General features: G+C 43.0%; 1 protein-coding gene across 1 annotated transcript in view; it reads left to right on the forward strand.

Moving 5' to 3' along the window:
• The window catches only part of LOC140424319 (uncharacterized), a 135,319-nt gene that overhangs the window by 35,961 nt on the left and 71,978 nt on the right, over positions 1–27,380 (forward strand). Inside the window, exon 3 of the mRNA XM_072507855.1 lies at positions 12,193–15,138. Coding sequence (XP_072363956.1) covers positions 12,193–15,138 — 2,946 coding nt within the window. The remainder of the gene's footprint in view (positions 1–12,192; positions 15,139–27,380) is intronic.

Raw genomic sequence — 27,380 nt, forward strand, 5'->3', positions numbered from 1 at the left:
TAACCATCTCCTACAAGAGAGGATCTAAACATCACTCCATGACATTTGATGGCATTACCATCGCTGGATCCCCCACAGTCAACATCCTGGGGGTTACCATTGATTAGAAACAGAACTGGACTAGCCATATTAATACCTTGGCTACCAGAGCAGGTCAAAGGTTAGGAATCCTACGGCGAGTAACTCCCCTCCTGACCCCAACTAAAAAAAACCTGTCCACCATCTACAAAGCACTAGGAGTGTAATGGAATACGCTCCACTTGCCTGGATGAGTGCAGCTCCAACAACACTCTGAAACTCTACACTATCCTGGAGCAATCTTTCTCTATCTTTGGCTGGCAGAATACAAACAGTAAAAATGAACATACTCCCTAGATGTTTTTTCCTATTTCCCCCTCCATTTTCTTGCCCAAATCCTTTTTTAGTAAGGTTAATTCATTGATCTCTGCCTTTATCTGGGCAGGTAAGAGTCCCAGAATCCACAATGCCCTCCCTACTCCAGAGGGAATGACAGACCGGGGACTTGATCATCCCAAACTTTATTGTATTATTACTGGATTGCCAATATCCAAAACAAATCTTACTGGATCAGCAATCCCATTTCAATCCAAGGCTAAATGGAGGCTTGCCAATGTGTTACATTCACACTCCTAGCCATAATTACTGCAGCATTTCCCTTTTTCTCCTGCTAGAATTTCCTCTAACCCGGTCGGTGGTGGTCTCGTCTTAGAATTCGGAAACTGTTCCGACAACATTTTAAACTCCTGCCCGTAATCTCACTGGCTCCTATCTGTAACAACCATCTTTTCTTGCCTTCAGGGCTGGACTCAACCTTTAACTTGTAGAAATGAAGGGTCTCGAGTACTTGGTAGCCTGTTCTCAGAGGGGAGATTTACCAGCTTTAGAGATGTAGAGGACAAATTTCAGCTACCCAACTATAATCTTTTTCTCTACTTTCAAGTTTGTCATTTTATCAGTAAGACCGTACCTTCCTTTCCACTGGCTCCACCTTGCTGGAGAGAATTCTATCCTCTGCTCAACTGGGCAGGGGGTCGGTCTCAGTCCTATATGGCCACATCCTCTCATCGGATTCCTCCCCACTGGGCGAGATACGGGCAAAATGGGAAAGTGAACTGGGGGGCCCTACACTCTCTGGCGAGGTTTGGCGAGAGACCGATACAGGGTCAACTCCACGCCTTCATGTGCTCAGTTGAGCCTAATTCAGTTCAAAATGCTACATAGGACACACTTGACCAAGGCAAGGATGAGCGGATTTTTCCCGAGTGTGGAGAACAGATGTGACCGTTGTGATTGCCCTGGCTGATCACACACATGTTTTTTCCAGCTTCTGGGCGTCCTCTTTTGACATGGCCTAATAATCTTTGAATAGAAATACAAGCCATATTTGGGGCTTAAGATACTCTGGCACTTCACCCTGCAGTAGAGGCGGATGTTATCACCTTTGCTTCATTGATAGCTCTGAGACGAATACTGCTACTGGCTGGTTGGGGGATTTATGTCCTTTTTGCATTTTGAGAAAACCAAATTTGCTATCAGGGGTTCTGTTACGATTCTACTTGAGATGGCAATCATTTTCAAAGATCGAAACACTGATGACTTTTGGGGATTCTGGGTATGGAGTTTGTTATTTGCTTTTATCTAGATTTGCAGTAATTCTACAGTTCTATACTTGTTTTGCATTGTTTATTGCTTTTGTTGTGTTATTTAGTTTCTACAAAATTAAAAAAAATACAAAAAAAGGCATGGAGGAAATAATGGTCTTTTGAAGATCCTACAAGCTAATGAAGACTATTCATCCCGAAGGCTCTGCAGCCAGGCAAATGCCATTCGGTGTCAAAGCAAGAAAATAATTTTGCTAAATTTGTCCATTTGCATGTAATGCACATTTTGACAAGAGCACAGGCACTAGCTGATGAGTATGGCTGTGGATCTGAATTCTGAAGCAGTGTATTGGTGTAAAATATGCCAATATTTGTTAGAACTTCGGAATCACAATTTCAATATGCAAATCATAGAGATGGGTTTCTATCCCAACTCATGGTTATCTTGAACCTGTGCCCTTCATGTGTCCGAACACATGATTAGTATCGCTATCGCTTCTAGTTTCGAATCCAGCAGACAGTACTAAATTTTTAACATATGTACACATTATATGGCAAAGAATGGAAATGAATGTCATGTCAGGATAGTGAGAGGCTTGAAGAGGAAGTTGGAGTGGTGACATTCCCTAATATTGGTGCTAAAGGTTTATGTCCTAGGAGACACTTATTAAAACAAGATTGGTAAGTTGCTGCATTGAGTTCTGCACCGTATGTACTACCACCACATTGAGTAATGGTGGTGCTGATCAAACGCACTGCTTTGTCCTGGATTGTGTTGAACTTCTTGAGTGTTACCATTGCACCATCCTAACAGTATGGGTGGCACGGTAGCACAATGGTTAGTTTAATCGTGCCAGGGACTTTTGTTTCATAGCGCCAGAGACCCGGGTTCTATTCCAGGCATGGCTCACTGTGGAGTATGCATGTCTGCGTGGGTTTCCTCTGGGTCTTCGGTTTCCTCCTTGTGGGAGGAAAGACCTGCTTGTTAGGTGAATTGGACATTCTGAATTCTCCTGAACAGGCACCATAGTGTGGCGACTAGGAGATTTTCACAGTAACTAATGTAAGCCTACTTTTGACACTAATAAATATTATTATTATTCCATCATAGTTTCCTCACGATATCCATCTGATTTCTTCCTCTACTGTAAAAGCTGACTCGAAGCCATTATTTCACATTTCTATCATTCCCTTATTTTTATTGACCGCATCACCATTATCCATTTTCAAAGGGCCCACGTGCTGGGATCATCTTTTTTTCTCCGTGTATATTGCAAAAGTTTTTTTTCTAAATTTAGCATTTCTGTAACTCTGCCTGTTTTGACACCGTGTGCTGTGTACCTCCCATTTGCCAGGATCTGTGCTTTTTTTCATTTTTGTATGAATCGCAGAATCATAGAATTGCAACAGTGCAGGAGGCCATTTGGCCCGTTGTCTGCATAGCTATCTGAATGAGCGATTCACTTAGTGCCATTCCCCGGCTTCTCCCAGTAACCCTGCACTTTAATTTCAGATAGGTCTAATTTCCTTATGAATGCCTTGATTGAACCTGCCTGCACACCACAACTCAGGCAGTGCATTCCAGACCCTAACCATGTGCTGCATGAAAAAGCTTTTCCTTGTTGGTTTTGACAATTGCTTTAATCTGTGCCCCCTCATTCATTCTCGATCCTTTCATAGAACATAGAACATTACAGCGCAGTACAGGCCCTTCAACCCTCGATGTTGCGCCGACCTGTGAAACCACTCTAAAGCCCATCTACACTATTCCCTTATCGTCCATATGTCTATCCAATGACTATTTGAATGCACTTAGTGTTGGCGAGTCCACTACTGTTGCAGGCAAGGCATTCCATGACCGTACTACTCTCTTGAGTAAAGAACCTACTTCTGACATCTGTCCTATATCTATCTCCCCTCAATTTAAAGCTATGTCCCCTCATGCTAGACATCACCATCTGAGGAAAAAGGCTCTCACTGTCCACCCTATCCAATCCTCTGATCATCTTGTATGCCTCAATTAAGTCACCTCTTAACCTTCTTCTCTCTAACGAAAACAGCCTCAAGTCCCTCAGCCTTTCCTCATAAGATCTTCCCTCCATACCAGGCAACATTCTGGTAAATCTCCTCTGCACCCTTTCCAATGCTTCCACATCCTTCCTATAATGCGGCGACCAGAATTGCACTCAATACTCCAAATGCGGCCGCACCAGAGTTTTGTACAGCTGCAACATGACCTCATGGCTCCGAAACTCAATCCCTCTACCAATAAAAGCTAACACACCGCACGCCTTCTTAACAACCCTCTCAACCTGGGTGGCAACTTTCAGGGATCTATGTACATGGTAACCGAGATCTCTCTGCTCATCCACACTGCCAAGAATCTTACCATTAGCCCAGTACTCTGTCTTCCTGTTATTCCTTCCAAAATGAATCACCTCACACTTTTCTGCATTAAACTCCATTTGCCACCTCTCAGCCCAGCTCTGCAGCTTATGTGTCCCTCTGTAACTTGTAACATCCTTCCGCACTGTCCACAACTCCACTGACTTTAGTGTCATCTGCAAATTTATTCACCCATCCTTCTACGCCCTCCTCCAGGTCATTTATAAAAATGAAAAACAACAGTGGCCCCAAAACAGATCCTTGAGGTACACCACTAGTAACAGGACTCCAGTCTGAACATTTCCCATCAACCACCACCCTTTGTCGTCTTCCAGCTAGCCAATTTCTGATCCAAACTGCTAAATCACCCTGAATCCCTTGCCTCCGTATTTCCTGCAGTAGTCTACCGTGGGGAACCTTATCAAACGCTTTACTGAAATCCACATACACCACATCAACTGCTTTACCCTCATCCACCTGTTTGGTCACCTTCTCAAAGAACTAAATAAGGTTTGTGAGGCACGACCTACCCTTCACAAAACCGTGTTGACTATCTCTAATCAAATTATTCCTGTCCAGATGATTATACATCCTATCTCTTATAAACCTTTCCAAGATTTTGTCCACAACAGAAGTCCCCTTCTTGAACAAGGGGATAACATTTGCTATCCTCCAGTCTTCTGGCACTATTCCTGTCGACAAAGGTGACTTAAAGATCAAAGCCAAAGGCTCAGCAATCTCCTCCCTAGCTTCCCAGATAATTCTAGGATAAATCCCATCCGGTCCAGGGGACTTATTTGTTTTCACACTTTCCAGAATTGCTAACACCTCCTCCTCCTTATGAACCTCAAGCCCTTCTACTCTAGTAGCCTGAATCTCAGTATTCTCCTTGACAACATTGTCTTTTTCCTGTGTGAATACTGACGGAAAATATTCATTCAGCACCTCTCCTATCACCTCGGACACCCGCACAACTTCCCATTATTGTCCTTGACTGGCCCTACTCTTACCCTAGTCATTTTTTTATTCCTGATATATCTATAGAAAGCTTTAGGGTTATCCTTGATCCTACCTGCCAAACACTTCTCGTGTCCCCTCCTGGCTCTTCTTAGCTCTCTCTTTAGGTCCTTCCTAGCTAACTTGTAACTCTCGAGCGCCCTAACTGAACCTTCATGTCTCATCTTTACATAAGCCTCCTTCTTCCTCCTGACGAGTGTTTCGACTGCTTTAGTAAACCACGGTTCCCTTGCTCGACCACTTCCTCCCTGCTTGACAGGTACATACTTATCAAGGACACGCAGTAGCTGTTCCTTGAACAAGCTCCACATTTCCATTGTGCCCATACCCTGCAGTTTTCCTCTCTATCCGATGCATCCTGCCTCATCGCATCATCATTGCCTTTCCCCCAGATATAACTCTTGCCCTGCGGTATATACCTATCCCTTTCCATCACTAAAGTAAACGTAATTGAATTGTGGTCACTATCACCAAAGTGCTCACCTACCTCCAAATCTAACACCTGTCCTGTTTCATTACCCAGTACCAAATCCAATATGGCCTCGCCTCTCGTTGGCCTATCCACATACTGTGTCAGGAAACCCTCCTGCACACATTAGACAAAAACGGACTCATCTAAAGTACTCGAACTACAGCGTTTCCAGTCAATATTTGGAAAGTTAAAGTCCCCCATAACAACTACCCAGTTGCTTTCGCTCCTATCCAGGATCATCTTTGCAATCCTTTCCTCTACATCTCTAACTTTTCGGAGGCCTATAGAAAACCCCTAACAGGGTGACCTCTCCTTTCCTGTTTCTAACCTCAGCCCATACTATCTCAGTAGACGAGACCTCATCAAACGTCCTTTCTGCCACCGTAAAACTGTCCTTGACTAACAATGGTTCGATTCTGGCTTGGGTCACTGTCTGTGTGGAGTCTGCACATCCTCCCCGTGTGTGCGTGGGTTTCCTCCGGGTGCTCCGGTTTCCTCCCACAGTCCAAAGATGTGCAGGTTAGGTGGATTGGCCATGATAAATTGCCCTTAGTGTCCAAAATTGCCCTTAGTGTTGGTTGGGGTTACTGGGTTATGGGGATAGGGTGGAGGTGTTGACTTTGGGTAGGGTGCTCTTTCCAAGAGCCGGTGCAGACTCGATGGGCCGAATGGCCTCCTTCTGCACTGTAAATTCTGTAAAAAGATCTGTAAAAATGCCACCTCTCCCCCTCTTTTACCACCTTCCCTGAGCTTACTGAAATATCTAAACCCCAGCACATGCAACAACCATTCCTGTCCCTGCTCTATCCATGACTCCGAAATGTCCACAACATCGAAGTCTCAGGTACCAACCCATGCCGCAAGTTCACCCACCTTATTCCGGATGCTCCTGGCATTGAAGAAGACACACTTTAAACCACCCTGCCTGCCTGCCGGTACACTCCGGCAATTTTGAAACCTTACTCATGACCTCACTACTCTCAATCTCCTGTATACTGGAGCTACAATTCAGGTTCCCAAGCCCCTGCTGAACTAGTTTAAACCCTCCCGAAGAGCATTAGCAAATTTCCCCACCAGGATATTGGCACCCCTCTGGTCCAGGTGTAGACCATCCCGTTTGTAGAGGTCCCACCGACCCCAGAATGAGCCCCAATTATCCAGAAATCTGAAACCCTCCCTCCTGCACCATCCCTGTAGCCATGTGTTCAACTCCTCTCTCTCCCTATTCCTCATCTTGCTAGCATATGGCACAGGTAACAACCCAGAGATAATAACTCTGTTTGTCCTAGATCTAAGTTTCCACCCTAGCTCCCTGAATTCCTGCCTTACATCGCTATCCCTTTTTCTACCTATGTCGTTGGTACCTATGTGGACCATGACTTGGGGCTGCTCCCCCTCCCCCTTAAGGATCCCGAAAACACGATCCAAGACATCACGCACCCTGGCACCTGGGAGGCAACACACCAACTGCGAGTCTCTCTCATTCCATAGAATCTCCTATCTATCCCCCTAACTATGGAGTCTCCAATGACTAATGCTCTACTCCTCCCACCTTCCCTTCTGAGCAACAGGGACAGACTCATGAGTGCATGAATTTTCTTTTATGTTTTGCATATTACTTCAGTTCTGTAAGGTTGTTTCTTCTTTGGCAAGTAGTATTCTTGCCATTTATGGGTATAAACCAGTCTTGAATATCACATTTTGTTTTGAACACCTCCCACTGATTTTGGTTTTACCATTAGCATATTTGCGCAGTTCACTGCGGGTAGTCTTGGTCTTATCCCACTGAAGTCAACTTTTCCTAAGTCTAGAATCTTAGTTGTTTTAGACCATAGGACCATAAGACATAGGGGCAGAATTAGGCCATTTGGCCCATCGAGTCTTCATCGCCATTCAATCATGGCTGATATTTTTCTCACCCCCATTCTCCTGCCTTTTCCTATAACCCCTGATCCCCTTATTAATCAAGAACTTATCTATCTCGGTCTTAAAGACACTCTGTGATTTGTCCTCCACAGCCTTCTATGGCAAAGATTTCCACAGATTCACCACCCTCTGGCTGAAGAAATTCCTTCTCATCTCTGTTTTAAAGGATCATCCCTTTAGTCTGAGATTGTGTCCTCTGCTTCTACTTTTTCCTACAAGTGGAAACATCCTCTCCACATCCACTCTATCCAGGCGTTTAGTATCAGTATCCTGTAAGTTTCAATAAGATCTCTTTCTCTCTTTCCCCCCCCCCCCCCCTTCCAATCCTTCTAAACTCCAACGAGTACAATCCCAGAGTCATCAACTGCTCCTCATACGACAAGCTCTTCATTCCAGGGATCATTCTTGTGAACCTCCCCTGGACCCTCTCCAAGGCCAGCACATCCTCCTTAAGATACAGGGCCAAAGACTGCTCGCAATACTCCAAATGGGGTCTGACCAAAGCCTTATGTGGCCTCAGAAGTACATCCCTGGTCTTGTATTGTAGCCCCCTCGACAGGAAGTTTTTGCAAATTATCGTATTTATAAAAAAAAAAAAACCATTTTTATTGAGGTTTTCACAAAATATCAACAAAATGGAAAAGGAACCCAATAGAATTAAATACAGTACAAAATAAAACCGGCCCCATGCCCCCCTCCCCCAATACATAAATAATAAATTAACACCCCGAATTAACACAAAGCAAACATAGCAAATATATACACCCCCTCAGATCCCCCAGTGTAAACAAGCAGAAATGAAATAGAACCCCCCCCCCCCACCCCGGGTTGCTGCTGCTGACCATTGTCTACCGTTCTGCCAGGAAGTCCAAGAACTATTGCCACTGCCTGATGAACCCTTGTACCGTATTCCCTTAAGGCGAATTTCACCCTTTCCAATTTAATAAACCCCGCCATATCGTTGATCCAAGATTCCACGCTTGGGGGGGCCTCTCATCCTTCCACTGAAGAAGAATCCTTCGCCGGGCTACCAGGGACGCAAAGGCCAGAATACCGGCCTCTTTCGCCTCCTGCACTCCCAGCTCCCCTGCAACCCCAAATATTGCGAGCCCCCAGCCCGGTTTGACCCTGGATCCTACCACCCCGTCACCGTCCTCGCTACGCCCTTCCAGCGCTCGCCATGCCCAGAACATGTGGGTGTGATTTGCTGGGCTCCCTGAGCACCTAACACACCTGTCCTCGCCTCCAAAGAACCGGCTCATCCTTGTCCCGGTCACGTGTGCCCTGTGCAGCACCTTAAACTGTATGAGGCTGAGCCTTGCGCACGAAGAGGAAGAGTTCACCCTCCCAATGGCATCTGCCCATGTCCCCCCCTCTCTCTCCTCTCCCAACTCCTCCTCCCACTTACCTTTGAACTCCACCACCGAGGCCGCCTCCTCCTCCTGCATCACCTGGTTTGTTGCCGAGATCTTCCCCTCTCCAAACCCCCCCCCCCCAGAGCACCCTGTCTTGTACTGTGCGTGGCAGCAGCCGCGGGAATTCCACCACTTGCCTGGCAAATGCCCTTGCCTGTAAATACCTAAAGGTGTTCCCTGGGGGGAGCCAATACTTCTCCTCCAGCTCACCCAGGCTCGCGAACTTCCCATCCACAAACAGGTCCCCCAACCTTCTTATCCCTGCCCTGTGCCACTCCGAAAACCCTTCATCTATTCTCCCTGGGACAAACCGGTGTTTCCCCCCCCGCCCCACCCTGTGCCGCCGCCACTGCCCCCAGATTTTGAGGGTAGCCGCCACTACCGGGCTCGTGGTACACCTCATTGGAGGGACTGGCAGCGGCACCGTTGCCAGCGCCTCCAGACTCGTACCCTCACAAGACGCCGTCAGCAGCCTCTTCCATGCAGCCCCCTCGCCCTCCATCACCCACTTGCGCACCATCGCCATATTGGTGGCCCAGAAGTACCCACAGAGGTTGGCAGTGCCAGCCCCCCCCCCCCCCCACCAACTCCGCTCCAGGAACACCCTTCTCACCCTTGGAGTCCCTCGCGCCCACACAAACCCAGTTATGCTCCTGTTGACCCGCCTAAAGAAGGCCTTCGGGATAAGAATGGGGAGGCACTGGAACAGGAACAAAAACCTTGGGAGCACCGTCATCTTAACTGACTGCACCCTACCCGCCAGGGACAGCGGCAACGCGTCCCACCTCTTGAACTCCTCCCATTTGCTCCACTAGCCTCGTGAAATTAAGTCTATGCAGGGCCCCCCAGCTCCTGGCCACCTGGACCCCCAAATACCTGAAGCTCCTCTCCGCCCTTTTTAGTGGGAGCTCGCCAATCCCCCTCTCCTGGTCCCCTGGGTGAACCACGAACAACTCGCTCTTCCCCATGTTGAGCTTGTACCCTGAGCAAATTATCATATTATGATTGCTTTTGGATGCATGTTGTAACTAAATCTGGCTATTGCTCATTTATTAAATCTAATATGACCTTTCCTTTGTTGACACTAGGACATATTGCAGAAACCTTTCCAAGATTTTGCTCAAAAAATTCAGTACCTATCTGACACGCTGGTCTGTTTCTCTAAATTTTCAAAAGTTAAAATTTCCCCCATTAAAATCAACGTGCCATAGCTACATGCTTGCCTAATCTTTGCATTTATACAATTGTTAGGATACCGGGCAAGAATTTCAAACAAATGTTCTAAATTTCTAAAACTGAGAAAAGGATACTTCAGCCCAGGAGTGATGACGCTGACCAATAGGTAACTTGTATGTTAGATCAAACTTTAATTTAAACACCAAATTAGCCACATCAATGAAAATAGCTTTACAATTATCTGTTAAACAGTTCTTAAACAGAGGGGAAAACTTACTGCCTATACCTGTTACTAACTCCAATTTAACTCCAATTAAACAACCCAATACAATTCAAATGCCATTTTAAGTTAACAAAACTGATTACTTGCTTAAATGTGTAGGCATCTTCGGAGAGAGACCGTTTCAAGAGCAGAACCCAGTGCACCTCTGTTCAACCTAGCAGCCTTTGGCAAAATTGCTGTTCAACTTAAAATCCCTCTTGTCTTGACAGACTCAAATTTTATGGCAAACTGCAAAACTACATACAGACCTGGCTTCTCCAACCAATTACATCACCTCTATTCCACTAAAATCCATGACCTGCTTAGCTGGGACAACATCACTCCCCAAAAATGATCTACTCCCCAGGGAATCTCTGGCAATCGTAACTATTCCATTAGTCCACTATATGTAAACAAGTAAATGTTTAAAAACCATGTTTACTTCAACTTTTTATGATTTAATTACAGCTTTAGCAGACACGCAGTCTGAATATCTTAACATAGGTTCTTTAATATTACTGTAACAAATATATACTGTAACATAAGCTTTTTAAAACATTACTGCAACAGATATAATATATAACAATTTCTACATCGCACAAGCTACCACCTCACACTACCAGCAAGCCCCCTGTACGCAACTCCTACATCATAAATTCTTTTCTGTTTCTTAATTCTACCCATGAAATCTCGACTTCTTGCTTACCTTGTTAACGAAATGATTTAATCCCTAATCATTAAGGCTACTCCTCACCCTCTACCATTTTCCCTATCACCCTTATAACTTGGTATATTCCCAGTCCTAACTGTCCTGTGCTGGCTATAATGTCACATCCTCCAAGTTGAAACTGTCTCCACTTCATTCAATTCATTCCTTGTATTCATTGCCTTTTTCTAACTTTGTTTTCAAGTTATTATATTTGTTACTTTTTTTTCCTATCTGAGTGCTTCTACCTGACACAGCTTCTTCTCCCCCCCCCCCCCCCCAACATGCCATTGCCCCATGAAATGGAAACCTCTGAAAATTGAAATTCTGCCTATAAAGGATGCGATGACCCCTAATTGTCAATAATGAAACTCTGAGTCATCTAATGAGTACACTGGAAGTGTGTATGATTGTGGAATTTGAGTAAGAATCAAGGTGTGCAAAAGAGAATTAAAGATCACCGGCTTAAGTGTGTAGAGGCACAACATTCAAATTTTTCCCGGATTGAATCAAACCAATTTGATTGCAAATAGGGGCAACACGGTAGCATTGTGGATAGCACAATTGCTTCACCGCTCCAGGGTCCCAGGTTCGATTCCGGCTTGGGTCACTGTCTGTGCGGAGTCTGCACGTTCTCCCCGTGTGTGCGTGGGTTTCCTCCGGGTGCTCCAGTTTCCTCCCACAGTCCAAAGATGTGCAGGTTAGGTGGATTGGCCATGATAAATTTCCCTTAGTGTCCAAAATTGCCCTTCGTGTTGGTTGGGGTTACTGGGTTATTGGAATAAGGTGGAGGTGTTGACCTTGGGTAGGGTGCTCTTTCCAAGAGCCGGCGCAGACTCGATGGGCCGAATGGCGGCCTCCTGCACTGTAAATTCTATGAAATACATTGGGACATTTTAGATCTAAGTGCTGTTCAGTGCGATGTGGGGAGATATAAATGAAAGGAGTCATATTTGATATATTGGCATTGATTTCAAATGAGGATGAAATTAATTTGTCATTGTGTGCTATTGTACTGTTTGAAAGGGAATTCATTAGATAAAACAATTAAATCAATCAGATGCCGGAGTGGTCCTTTTTTTAGTAGTCTTAAAGCAATGAAAATATGTTTAATTTGAATATATTAAAGTATTTGTGTGTGTGCGTGTATATAACATTCTATTAAAATTAAGACTTGACTTTTCTCATTTCCTTTCCATCCATGATCACAGACCTTTCTGTCAACTTGAAAGATGAGCCAGCTAGTGCCGAACCTGTGGGCCCACAGGATGCTGCACCTGTGCATGTTGAACCTGTTCCTGTCTTCTCTATGCCCTCCTTTTCTTCTGATTCTGTAACTGAATTAACAATGTCTGCAAAAGCAGTCCACAGTGATCATCTTAAACAGACTGAAGTTCCTGTATACACAGGTTTACAAACGGCCTTTGGTTTTATGGAAAATGCAATGGACAAAAAAGTAGCAGACCATTTAGAAAAAGCTCCTGCTGTTGATGAAAAGGCACACGTGAAGTCAGCATTTATAGAATCATCAGAGTTAGTCAGACTAAGTTCTGTTGATGGAAGTCCATTCCAATACCAAATTGGCCAGCGTGTAGAGCCGAATGGAAGTGAATTTAAAGGGACTACATCATCCCTGGTGGAAGAACCAATGCCAGAACAAGTTAATGCAGATAAGGGAAAACTGAAGATTAGGGAGGTCATGGGCATGGACAAAGTTCAATTATCAGATGACAGGGAAGTTGAAATGGAACCACATTTAGGATTAACATGCGAGTACGTTGGTGCTCCAGGGTTGGGTATGCCCCCCTTAGACAGAATTGTTGAGGAAAAGGAGTTCATGCAAAACACATTGTATTTTAATGAGCAATCTGTAAAACCAGCAGACAGTGGTCTTAACTTTTGCTATGGTGACATTTTGGAAGTAAAGGAGAGAAATGAGCTAAGATTTTTTGGTCCAGCAGTTAATCAGGCAGCTGTTATTGATACTGATACCAGTAAATCCATTAACAATGTAACTGATAAGTCGGAGTCTGGTGCATTTCAAGATCCGGCAGCTTCAAAGACACTATGTGAAACTGAAGAACCAATTGTGGCTAAGGCTACTGGAAAGCCAGGTTATACAGACTTGGAGGACTTTGTGGAACAGTCCTTTGAGCAAGATGAAAAGCTGCCTCTGACTGCTGAAGCATATTTTGCTGTTTCACAAGTTCCAGTTGTAAGTGAATCTCAAACCTGCATGACATATGCCACATTTGATTCTTACAGCATGTTAGAATCTGATTACTTCAGCACAAATGAAACAGTTCCTGAACATGATGCAGTTGTAAAAGGAAAGACTGAATTCAAAGAAACTGCAATTCCATTACAGTTGACTACCATTAAATCAGAAGTAATTAATAAAGTTGAAGATCCAGAAACAAAACCTGTAACACTCGAATTTATTGGAAACAAACCCAATTCCAAAGTAGATGTGATACCTACTTCTGAAATGAATTCACAACTATTCAGTAACTTTGCAATCCAACCAAACCAGATTATGAAAGCTGACTATTTGAATGAAGTCACAACTTCAGATCAAACTGTACAAAGTTTTGCACCATACCATTTGCAAAGAACCTCTGAAATCAAGTCACCAGGATTAGAAACAACTGAAGAGGCAATTGATGTAGAAATACGCTCTGCTCCTAATCCATTCAAACCACTACCATCCACATCCGAAAAGTATGTTTTAGACAAATCTGAAGAAGCACAAAATTTAACAGACATTCTTATAAAGGCATCTACTCACACAGAAAATGTATGTGTTACGAGTCTTGCAGATCCTGAGCGTGCTATAACACAATTCGATACTCCGTATGCTGGTAAAGAACAAATTGCTCTTCGTGAACCACTTAGTTTTGCAGACAGTGTTGCTAATAATATTCCAGAGGTAACTAATGCACATCATTTGTTTGAGGAACAAAATACTGTTAGAAATAGGGGAGTTAGTGAAGATACTGTAATTATTTCTGAAGAGCGAAATTTACCAGAACATGTATTAGTTGATTCTATTATAGACTCAGCAGATAAAAGTGATGATACGAGTGTACAGTTTGGGTACAGAGAGCATGACTTATCTGAAAATATAAATCCGTTTGTTGACCAGTCCATTAAACAAGAATTATTGTCAAGTAAAATTGTGGAAGAAAAGAATCATTCTACATTGCATTCGCCAATATATAATATATCAGCTGATACTTCAGTGACAACGAAGAGTCCAGATGTTACCATTTGCAAAGAAATTGCCATCAGCAAATCCGAACCTGTTTTGGGAGCGCAGGGAGCTGCTACAATTGAAATTAAACCTGTTGAAAGGATTTTAGCTGATTATAAACATGTTGAGCAATGTTCACTTGGTCCCCTCTCGCTCGAAGATGAAATTGAGATCCCAGCGCTAAATGTAACTGATGTTCTGTCTAACCCCTTTTTAATGGAGAAAGGAGCAATAGAAATTAATTTAAACCATCAGGAAGCTGTAATGCCCAGCGCAACAATGAGTGAAAGACATCCTACAAAAGAATCTATCTCTGTCCTTTCCATGAATCGAGACACTACATCAACCACATTATCAATGCCAAATGAGGAATTTTCAATCGTTGACCGAGGACTTGGTTTAAAAGCTTTGTCTGAAGAGACTAGTTTGACTACATCTCAGTCTGTAACATGGGCTGTTGCCCCATCATTGCAAGATAAATTTCCATACAATTGTTTAGAAGAATTTGATGAAATGAAAGCTAAAATTAATGACCATACTGAAAAATTGGAGATTGCAGAAGTACAGATGAAGCGCCAGGAGTTGGCTACTGATGCTTCATTTTCCATGAATGAAGAAGTAACAAAGGCTTCAAAAGAAGTGGTAACAAAAATTCTAGAAACTAGTGTTGCTCTAGCAGAAGTGTTGGGAGAAAAAGAGAGAGCACTTGAAACATCCATGTCTCGACAGGAAACTGATGTAACATTCCCCTTCCCTGTTGGAGAAGGTGACATAAGCAAAAAATATGTTTCTGTAGAAACTATGGTGCCAGAATTGCCCCTTGTTCCTGACAGCACTGAAACATCTAGAGATGCTGCTGTTGCTGATACAGCCGATATTTCAGTAAAGCCGGACAAAAAATCAGGTAACCATAATGTGCGCATTCGTTGCCCAACTTCACAAAATGCACCTTCCCTTCTCTATTTCCATCACATTTGTGTAAATTGTGTGTGCTCACCTCTTCTGTTAGAATTCTGTTAGAACCCTAAATGCATGACTGCTAAATGTCATTTTTCCTCGCCTTTTACACATGGTTTTTAAAGTCTAATTTCATGTCCTTCAATTTACCACATAAATAAAACTAATGGATGCTTAATTATGCCACGATTTTTGATACTTCAGTGCATTTTCAAATGACATCTGAAATTACTATTATCTTTTGCAAAATTGTTTGGTTTTAAATATTTTGATTCAAATTGTAACACGTGGAAAAAATCCTGGGTCTACTTTTTCGAATTGGCAAATCATATAATGGATAGCTAGACATTTTGAAAAGCCATTTACTCAAATCTGAAATCTTAGTTGAACTTGTCTCCCTGCCTTCTGCCTTCCATTATGTCCAGAACCCACACTTGGCTCTGATGTTCTGCAAAGAATTTTCCTTGTTCCTCTTCCTATTTACATGCTGCCCTTTGGCTACACCATTTGGGAATGCCTCATCTGGTTCCACATGTGACCTGACTGCAAGCTCTACCTCAATGCCAACTCCCTTCACCACTCCATTGTCTGATTTGTCTCTCAATTTTGTCGGCTATTTAGTCCATGTTGTATCTGATGCCAACCACAAACTCTGTTCCTTAGCCACTGTCTCCATACCTCTCATTGGTCATTGTCTGAGATTGAACTGCCCATTCACACTCCGGTGTCTTATTTGACCCCAAGATGTGCCAAGGCTACTTCCACCTCTATCATTGCCTGAATCTTCCCCTGCCTCAACCTATCTGCTGAAACTCTCATCTGTCTTTTTTAGTAGGGCTCTATTCTAATGCTCTTCTGACAATTCTCCCAGCTATTCACACCACAAATTTGAGCCCATCCAAGTGTAGCTTGAATGAATATATGGGCAGCAAATTTTAAATTTGTGGCCTCTCCGCTCCCCTAAAGTGAGATCTCTGCTCATCCAATTCTGGCCCCTTCTCTGCATTCCTGATTTTATCTACCAATGGCAGTCATTCCTTCAGCTGCTTGGACCCTAAACTCTGACCTAAGTAAATTCCCTTCCATTGCTCTTTGCCTCTTTACCACCTCTTCCCAAGGCTTCAGAAGCACTACCAAATACATTTAATACTGTTGCATTCTGAGCTGTTCTATGAGGAAATATTAGGATGGGGATGGCTTTTAATGAGTGTCATAAAGGAAGAGGCAAAGAGGAATGTAAGACAACTGGAAAGCACTTACCCATTATTGGGGGTATTGCACTCAGCTGGTAATGCATGTTCCAATAAGTGATGGCTCTTGATGTTGGAATATATTTCTTTGTTCAACAGTGATGTTCTACTGTTAAGAAGTGTTCAGGAAAAATGCTGTTGGTTTCTCAGCTAATCGAGTTAAGATTGCATGAGGGGAAAAATAATGCTAATTTTTTTGAGCCAATCACATGGACTTGGTGAATAAGCTGCGCATTGGTTCAGAGAGCTTTCATGGTAGTTGGTTGAGGGAGAGAGATGATGTGGGAATGATATACCAAGCAAGTGTATGAGGGGTATTGCTAGATGAATCAGAATGCAAACCTAACCATAAAATAAAGGCCTGTTTGAAATGAGTGGTGTGATTTGTTGGATAAGTAAATGTGCTTTTTATCTTTAATGCATTGACTGTTTTCTTTGCAGCATGGATTGAACAAGATAATTAAGTTTGAACTAGTTTCTGAAGACATTACAGCAATTGAAGGGAGAATAATTAAGCTTTTGCCACACCTTCAAAGTAAAATATTACTGGAGAATGGGATGTTAAATGTTTATGAATTTTGCATTTTTCTCCTGGGTGAATGTGACTTGATACAAATCTGGCAGAAGAATTTTGGATGTGCTCAAATTCTGGAGGGAGCAAAGTGGAAGATCTGGCAGGAGAGCATTGGCATCAATGTAGAGGTAATAGGAATGGGTGAGGGTTTTGGTTGGGGCAGGATCTAGATGAACAATGTTGCAGAGGAAGTAGGCCATCTTTGGTGAGAGAGATTACCTGGTTGGAGGCTTAGCTCCAGTTAATTGGGCTCAGTCTCGCATAGTGACAGGGAAAAGGGACAAGGTTGACTGATAGGAGGTCTGATGGGGACTAAGGCATTGCATTGGCTTTTGTCATCCCAATATTTAATTCCAAGAACATGTTTGTTCATCCAATACTGGATAACAGATGCAAAGTGTGACAGGTCCTTGTAACAGAAATGGTATCATCTGTTGTGCAGTTGGGAGCATTCATGATGGAGGACTTATGCATTCAAGAATGCTACAGTTAAATCCATGTTCTGCCTCATGACTTGGATGAAGGAATAGAACAGTGTATATCCAAGCTTCTGGTGAGGAACAGCAATTAGTGTAGATTGGAGCAGGAAGTTGCAATGGGACATAATGGACTAGACAAAACTATGACAAATGAAATACAATGTATAACTTTGGACCGAAGAAGAAATTAATTATTTTGCAAATGGTGCAAACCTAGGATTGTAGAGGAGCAGAGATTTGGGCGTCCCATGTAAATCACTAAAAGCTAGATGAGTCGAAAAATAGTAATGGAATGCTGACCTTTAGCCTTAAGGAGACTAGAATATGAAGGGTTTCAATTGTCGCCTTGTTTAGACTGCAGCACTGCGTTCAATTTTGGGTACTGCATCTAGAATATAATATATTGACCGTTGAGCCTTGCTTTATGTGTATACCGGTAGAAAAAAACTGCAGATGGAAACTGACGGAATATGGCCACTACCCACTGCATGGGTAGCAGTCAACAAAATGTCTCTGGGCCTCACTCAGACCATGATGGGCCACATGTGGTCCCCAGGCTGCAGGTTGTCCATCACTGTTCTAATCTCTTCTCTCATGCTTATCTAGCTTCCTCTTAAATACATTTGTACTATTCACTTCAATGTCTCCCTTTTATCAAAATGGTCATCAACCTGAAGCATTAATTCTCTCCACAGATGCTGCTAGATGAGTATTTCCAGTATTTTTCCATCATAAAAGTCTGTCTTGAATTGCATAAAGTCTGTCTAGGTTTTTTTCATCGTTTTGAGTGTAAGGTATAATATGAAAAATGTGTAGAATTTTTCCTGGTTGAGGTATGACCTAAAGTTGTGCTTGTTGATGAGCTTCATTAATAAAATGCTTTTACATGAGTTAATCCATTCAAAATCTTTGCCCTATCTGCACTTTCTGCTTTGTACTTCATTTTTGGCCTGCTACATTGGTGGCATGGTGACTCAGTGGTTAGCACTGCACATCTGTGGACTGTGGGAGGAAACCGGAGCACCAGGAGGAAACCCATGCAGACACTGGGAGAAAGTGCAAACTCCACACAGGCGCCCAAGGCTAGAATTGAACCTGGGTCCGTGGTGCTGTGAGGCAGCAGTGCTAACTGTAGAGTGCATGAAAAAAATCAGTAGACTGCATAAAAGGAGCAATTGCGTATGGAGTCAAAGGATGGTCAAACGGAATAGTGGAGCTAATCATGGACCTAGAGGCAGAGGTAAACTGAGCAATTTGCACCTGACTTCACAGCATGATGCTGACAATGTCTCAGTAAAATGCTGGGGTGATGGTAAATTGGATAGGATAAAATAAGTTTGACAGCAATCAAACTTGGTCCATGTGGGCTAGGCTGTTGAGGAAAGTAAGGATGGAAATAGCGCAGGCTCTGGGTGCCTGGGTGCAATCATTCAATCCTTGCATATGGAAATAGTGCCGGAGGCCTGGAAGGTTGGATACATATGCATTTCTTTTCAAAAAAAATGAGGGCTAATTACAAGCCCATCAGCCTAATTTTGTTGGCATGGAAACCCCTGGAGATAATAATGAGGGATAACATTTTGTTGTCATCTGAAAAAATACAGGTGGTTAAAAGAAAGGTACCATTGATTTGTTAAAGACAAACACTGGCTGATAACTGATTTTGAGTTATTTGATATAAAGTAATGGAGAGGCTAATGGAGTAATGCATGGGGTGCACTTATGGGCACTCAAAAGGCCATTTGATAGGGAGCGATGTAATAGATTTATTTCTTTTTTTATAAGTGAATTTAGAGTACCCAATTCTTTAAGGGGCAATTTAGCGTGGCCAATCCTCCTACCCTACACATCTTTGGATTGTGGGGGTGAGACCCACGCAGACAGGGGGAGAATGTGCGAACTCCACACGGACAGTGGGCTGGGATTAAACCCAGGTCCTCAGGACCATGAGGATGTAGTGCTAACCATTGCAACACCGTGCTGTCCACACTCTAATGGGCTTAATAAAATTGAAGCCCGTGGTGAATAGAATTGGCAGCATGTGGACTTCCAGTAGCGGCTATGGTGTGAGTGATTGCACATTTGGCAGCTCCCGCTCAACGTTTTTTTGGGTCCTTTTCCCCGGTTGCCGGGTAGATGTTTTGGAGAAAAAAGGTACATGAGGTAGGTCTAGAAGAAAGGAACTGCAGGAACAAGAAACTTTGTGCGACACGGAAAGTTCAGCCAACCGAGGAGGGAGGCTCAGGAGGACCTGGGCAAGGTGGTAGACCCACTGAAAGAGCTAAGGCTGGAGATCCAGAGCCAGGCGATCCAGAAGGTGGCGGAGGCGGTGTGGGATGCACGAGGAGCAGCGTACCTCGTTGGCGGCCGAAGTTGGGATGCTCTGGGTGACCGAGAAGCAGCTCAAAGAGAAAGTGGAGGTTTTGGAGAACCGTTCTGTGACAGGATCTGAGAATAGTGGGGATGCCAGAGGGCATCCAAGGTGTGGACGCAGGCTCTTCTGTGGCCAAGATGTTGGAGCAGCTAATGGGTGTCCGGCTCCTGGAGGTCGATCGGGTGCATAGGGCGTTTTTGAGGAAGCCACTTGCGAATGTGCCGCCAAGGATAATGGGGGGGGGGGGGGGGGTGAAGACTGCTAACGGGTGGGGGCGGTTGTTGAGCAATAAGGTAATGGTGACCGGGAAATTGGAGGGGATGCCAGTGGTCCTGGTGAACATTTATGCCCCAAATTGGGATGATGTCGAATTTGAGGCAGGTGTCGGGGGGGGGGGGGGGGAGAATCCCAGGCCTGGACTCTCACTGGTTGCATGGGGGTGGGGGGGATTTTAATATGGTTATCGAGCCGAGATTTGACCGGTTTGAGTCCACGATCAGGGCGGGTGTCGGTGGTGGCGAAGGAGCTAAGGGGTTCATGGAGTGCATGGGTGGAAGGTGACTCTGGACCCGTGGAGGTTTTGGAGGCCGCGGGCGAAGGAATTTTCATACTTCCATGTGCACAGGGTGTACTCGCAGATCGATTACTTTGTGGTGGATCAAACTCTGTTGGCGGGAGTGGTCAACTCAGGGTATTCGGCGATTGTTTTCTGACCACACGCCGCACTGGGTGGAATTGCAATTGGACCGGGGGTGGGGGGGGGGGGGGGGGGGGGAGCATCCGCATTGGAAATTAGACGTGGGGTTGTTAGCAGACGAGCGGGTGGGGAGAGGCGCCGCGTGTTGTCCCTTGCCTCCCTGATAGCCCGGAGGCTGATTTTGTTGTGCCGGCAGGACTCCGCCACCAAAGGCAGGTGTGTGGGAGTTATGTAATGCCTTTTTATTCCCTTTTTAAAAAGCTACAAAACTTGCGCTTGTTTTTGAAAAATATTTTATTGGTGTCTAAAAGCAAGGAAGTTATACAGTGTTCTCAAATTGCAGCTTTGACCACAATCGTGTGCAACTCTTGTCACCTCATCAACTCTTGGGTACCTCCAGCAAAACTTTATTTAAGCACAAATTAACCTTGAGTCAGTGTATGATTTCCTTAATTCACATTTGTCTAAATAACTGGTTTAATTGTTCACTACCATTCATGACTGGATGTAGCAGTACTGCACAGCCGTGATCTGATTTGATTATGGGATCACTTTTATATCCTACTGGCCAGCATGCATGTAGGCCTGTGCTGTAGCTTCATCAGGTTGGTACCTTATTTTTAGATATGTCTGGCATGCCTTTTTAGACTCTTTGAATCAGGAGTGGTTCACTGGCTTGATAAATGGTAGAATGAGGCAAGATGAGGGGTTCAAAGCCATTCTAAAGGCTTGAGCACAAAAATCTAGGCCGATGCTCCCAGTGCAGTACTTGGGGGGGCGGGGGGCTGTGCTGTACTGTCAGCGAGGCATATACTGTCTTTCGGATGAAGCATTAAACTGAGACCCTGCCTGCAGGGGAATTATTGCTGGCTAATGCTTGACCCTTAATCAATGCCACAATAACAGATTATTTGATCTTTATTATTCTGCCTGTAGGAGTTTGTGTGCAAATTTCCCACCATATGATAAGTGACTAAAACTTCTCCCTCTTCATTTAGTGTCCTTGTTATCCAAGGGTTGCTAATCATGGGATCTACCATCCTATTAATGAGGCAGGCAGGAAGAACCACTTCAGCTGATATGGGCATTGAACTCACGCTGTCGGTGATGGAAAAAACAGCCATGGGTCGAGTGAGCTATGTCTGGAAAGCTCTTTGGGGCATTCTAAGGTTATGAAAGGAGCTGACCAAATGCTATTTTTATTTTCTTCTCTGTCCATCCCTTGCTCTAACTTACATTTAAGTCTGCATGGGAGTGCAAGAGGAAACGGGCAGAAACAAGCTGTTGATTTTGAGAAAGTGAGATCCTATAGATACCATATTAAGAGAGCAGGAGAATGACTGTCAGACACAATTGTGAGGCTGTGGAATTCACTTCCAGGGATGATGGGTGAGGCACCAACAATCTATTCATGAATAGACTGGATGGGTGAATGAAGTAGATGGTGTGGAACTAGTGAGTGTAAATGTGGTTAGAACTGTTTGCTTGAGTTGAGGGTTACACTGACACTGAATGATTGGGGAATGAATTATCTTTTTCCATGCTGTAACATTTTGTATCTGTTTCTTTACATTGGAAAATTCAAATTCTTGAGATTCAATGCCATTTATTTTCAAATGTCGTTTACTTATGGTCAGTCAGTGACTGACATATTATGAATCATGATATAATAACTGCTATTATATAATGTGTCCGCCTATTCATTGACTAAGACCACGAGAGATCTGATATGTTATGTGGAAGGTGACACTATCTATGATTCTGGATAATTAATTGATTTATTGACTTAGCCAAATTTGTCACATTCCAAAAAGAGGTGAAGTCTGGGAATGAGCAGCGATTGATGAAACAACAAATTGACAGAGAAGCATGTACAGTGTTGGTATTCATGGTCCAAAATTCATTGATCGTGATGTTTGGATAATGTGAGAAAGTTGCCCTTATCACAATTGCTAGAGGACAGGACGGGGCAGATTACCAAAAAATGTTGGGCTAAATTAAGGACCATTTTCTTGTGTATAGTTGCAGCTGAAAGTTTTGGTATTGTGGGAATGCAAGTGACCTTTCGTGGACCTTTTTGGATGATTTCAATGCTGCATTAAATATAAAAGTTGAAACATAGAATAAAACCTTGCTTATTGTGCCTGAGCTAGTGCTGCCTCTACAACTGCAATTCTCTTATTTTACTTCCCTTGTCTTTTTCATTCTTGCATTCGTCACTTGTAAGCTGTGACCTCGGCCTGAAAAGTTAATTCTAGAGCATTTCATGCTAAAGTTATAAGGAAGATAATAAATCTATACTAAAACTTTCTGGAACAGTTCATTTCTCGTCCTACCAGGGAGGAAGCTGTGCTGGATCTGGTCCTAGGAAATGAGGCAGGGCAGGTGGAGAATGTCCGAGTGGGGGAGCCGTTGGGAAGTAGCAATCATAATATATGATTCAATATTAAGTTGGAAAAGGATCAAAATCAGTCACTGATTAAAATCCCAGACAAGAAAAGGGCAAATTTTAAGGGTCTATAAGTTGAACAGGAGCAGGTTGATTGGGAACTCATTTTGGTGGATGAAAAGTGGGAGACTTTCAAAGGAGAGATGAATAGGGTGCAAGCTAGGTATGTACCCATGAGAAATAAATACGGGGTATCCAAACTCTCAGTACCCTGGATGACTAAGGATGTTGATAAAATAATGAAGAAAAATAGATGCATATGATGCATGCCGGACTAATAATTGCAAAAGAAATCAGGACGAGTATCTCAAATGCAGGAGAGAGGCGAAGGCTGGAATAAGGAAGCATGAGGAAAGGATTGCAGGCTGTGCTAAAACAAAGAGCAAAATGTTCTTCAAGCATTGGATTAGTGAAGGATAGAGTGGGGCCCATAAGGGACGAGCAAGGTAAACTCACTGAAGTGGAGGGTATGGCAGTTGTACTAAATGAGTATTTTGCTTCTGCATTTCCCAATTTAGAAGATGGTAACAATGGCCCAGTTGAAAATGTTGGTGTTGAACAACTGAGCAGTATAGTGATAGATGAAGGAAAAGTGCTAAAGGTTGGCAGCACTCCAGGTAAAGAAGTTGCCAGGCCTGGATGGGATGCATCCTGGATTGATGAGGGGGATAAGGGAGCATATTGCGGAGCTGGTGACAAATTTTCCAGGCCGCTCTGGACACTGGATTAGTCCCAGGAGACTGGAGAAGTGCAAATGTGATGAGGTTGTTTAAGAAATGGGCAAAGGATAACCCAAAGACTATAGACCTGTCAGTTGACATCAATAGTGGGAAAACTGATGGAGGCCATATTATGGGATGAGATAAATATACCTTTGAGAAAAATAAGTTAATACTAGACGTGGCTTTGTCAAGGGCAGGTCATGTCTAACAAATTTAATTGAGTTCGTTGACGAGGTGACATGGGCAGTGGATGACTGTAGTGCCGTGGATGAATATTTGGACTTGGCATTTGATACTGTGCCACATGGTAGGTTGGTTAGCAAATTCAAAATGTTTGGGATTGATGGGTCCTTGGCAGCATGGATTAGAAGTTGGCTAAGAGATAGGAAACCGACTAGTTGAAAGTGGTGTTCCCTAGGGCTCGATGTTGGAACCCTTTTTCTGATTTATATAAATGATTTAGAAGTAGGTAATGAGGGCAAAATCTCTAATATTTTCAGATGATACTAAGCTAGTGAGAATAGTGAATTGTGAGGATGACACTGATTGACTTCAGAGGGACATTGACAAGTTGGTCAAACAGGCAGCCACCTGACAGATGAACTTCAATGCAGCGAAAAGGTGATGCATTTTGATAGAAAAAACATGGGGATATAATATAGGCTCAGTGGTACCACTGAGGGGAGTACAGGCGCAGAGGGACCTCGGGGTTCAAGGGATAATTCGAATGTGGCCCCGAACAGGTGCCGGAATGTGGCGACTAGGAGCTTTTCACAGTAACTTCATTGAAGCCTACTTGTGACAATAAATGATTATTATTAAGTTGAAAACATTATTACGGCTTATAGTATCCTTGGGTTTATAATTAGAGGCTTAGAGTATAAAAGCAAGGAAGTGATGCTACACCTGTAAAAGTGATGGGTAAAGAAGCATATTCTGTTTCCACTAGTTGGTATGTCAGTAACGAGGGGTCACAATTTCAAGATGGTCAGCAAGAGAGCTAGAGGTGAGATGAGGAGAAACCTCTTTTCTCAGTCGTTGTGGTGCGGAATGCGCAGCCTGGGAGAGTGGTGGAAGTGGATTCCATATGTTTCAAAAGAGCTGGATATGCATTTGAAAAATGAATTTAGAGGGCTATGGAGATAGAGCTGGGGAATGGGATTAGCTAGGTAGCTCTTTTGGGAGCCGGTGCAGACACGATGGCTGAATGGCTTCCTTCTGTGCTGTAAATAGCAAACAAACAAACAAAACTGTTTTAGAGAATAAGAAACTGAGGTAGGTAAGCAAATACATCCTAGGGATACAGGTGAACAAATTATTCAAAGCAGCATTTTCAGTCCCCATTTAAAAATGCTTACAAAGCACTGAAATCCTTGGTGTAAAATTCAGAAGTAGTAAAGTTTCCAAACTTGTACAAGACTCTGGGCAGACTGCACACAGCTGTCTTCAGACTATAAAAATAACGTTATAACATTCACCAGCAATAGTTGAGACAAATAGCTTGGATGCTTTCAAAAGGATATGTCTATATGTGTGAGTATGCTGAAAAGCTGAGATAAGGTATGTGGTGTATAAATAGCATCAAGTTCGACCAAAAGCCCAATTTCTTCTTGTACTCTATATACTTATACCTTTTTAATGCTCCGTATTTGTCATTTTTCGAAAGCTTTAATATTTACACATATTTTCTGTGAACTTCATTAGAAACTGGGGTGTAAAGGCGTATCAATCATGAAACTGTTGCTCTTTGGAATTTATAAAAGCTCAACTTTTCTGCAGTATGAAAAAATGTTGACAAACCGTTTAAAACCTGCTGTGTAAGATGATGTGATTGAGCAACATGTTTACAGCTTTTCTACCTTGATCATAGATTGCATCATCATTACAACCAATGCCTAGTATTAAAGCTATCAGGTGACCTCATTCCTTTAAGCAGTCATTATAGTCTTTGCAGCTAACCATTTTGGACTTGAGACTTTGGTTAAAAATCTCAATACAATAATCCCCAGTGCCTGTGCATTTGAAGAGTCTCGAATTTGTAATTGATGATAGCAGCTGCGGATTGAATTGCTTTTGTGGTGGAAATGGAGTGCTGGAGTAGCAACTGGAAGAACAAGGGTATTTGCTGTTTAAGACTTTCTTTCAGTTAAAGCTGCATGCTGCTGCTAGCGACTCTCCTTCATCTGTATCTCCCTGCCAATTAATCGTTCTATATTATATTTCAGGTACTCTTGCATTGGTGTAGACTGCAACGGTTCAAAGAGGCAGCTCACCACCACCTTCTTGAGAGCAATTAGGGATGGGCAATAAATGCTAGCCTTGCCAGCAGCGCCACATTCCATAAATGAATAAAAAAACATTATTTAAATTTGTGGAATATGGTTAGGTCATTGTCTTTCAACAAATTACTTATTTTATTAACCTGTGCAAGCTACAGCATTCCTTTAAACGTGGTCATAGTTCTCAACATTCTCAACAAACCTAGCGAGTGAGTTACTAAAGTGTATCCTGCAAGGCTAGATCCCGAGGACAACCTTCAAATTAAGTAAACTAGCATGCTCTCCGTATACCATTGTGGTCTCCATATAAAGTGATCAGAATTCAAGTTTGAGTGACAAACAACCTTTTTCCTGGAATGCATGAATAAAATAAACATAGAGCCGTGTGTAGCAGCCACGGGCAGCTCTATTATTTCTGTCTTTTAAAGAAAGAATCTCCAATGTAACCTTGACTATTGCATTTTCTAGCTGTCTAAAATGAGATTTACATAATGTTATTTTAAATCTTGGGAGCGAAGGGGGCTGAAGAAAATACCCATACTTTGATAAATTACACCTAAAAGAATGCTAGAACAGTATTATTGGGGGAAATGTGGACATTTTGTGAAAAAGGATTTTTAAGTGCATTCGGTTTTATAGATTGCAGTTTTCCATTGGATTCCAGTAGCTTGTAACAGTTTAGCTATCATTGGCTTAGGAGAAGATTTCAGTTGCGCAGTCAGATACAGCATACAAACTGGAAGTGCTATTTGTGCAGTGACACAGCAGAGCTACGTATTTAATTTAACCTCTAAGCGACCTAGCAGGAAGTAAAAGGGTGTAATCAGCTGTACCGGAGCTCAGTGCATGTGAACAGCTTCAAGATGGATGCCAAAATGGGTTTGTAATTCTTTAATTTCAAATTAGTTGGTTGAAATCTTTTTCCCCTATTGTGACTCTCGGCATATGTGTCATCTCAGTTTTATTTTGGTTTTGAAAATGGGCGTCTGAATTTCAGATAACTACTTTAGGCAGAAGGACAAATGAGGTCAGATAGTGTATGTGCTGGGAGGTTTATGTAAACGGTGATGAGTATTTTACAATATAGAGGAGCTGCAGCAATAAGCAGTCTTGTTTTAAAACGGCAATGAAGGTTGTGATAAGAGATTGGTTAAAAGAGGAGAGCTGGTAATTGGATGAGATCAGCATGCTTGTTGCAGCTTATTGATACTATTTTTAGGCATAGCAGATGCCAGTAGATGCATACCAAACATTGCCTACAGTATTTTATATGGTCTGCTCACAATTTGCACTGCTTTGAACTGATTCTGTGTTACACATGGAAAATTAGATATACTTTGATTTTATGATATTCATGCAAGTGAC

This window comes from Scyliorhinus torazame, chromosome 1, assembly GCF_047496885.1.
Source record: "Scyliorhinus torazame isolate Kashiwa2021f chromosome 1, sScyTor2.1, whole genome shotgun sequence".
Lineage (NCBI taxonomy): Eukaryota > Metazoa > Chordata > Chondrichthyes > Carcharhiniformes > Scyliorhinidae > Scyliorhinus > Scyliorhinus torazame.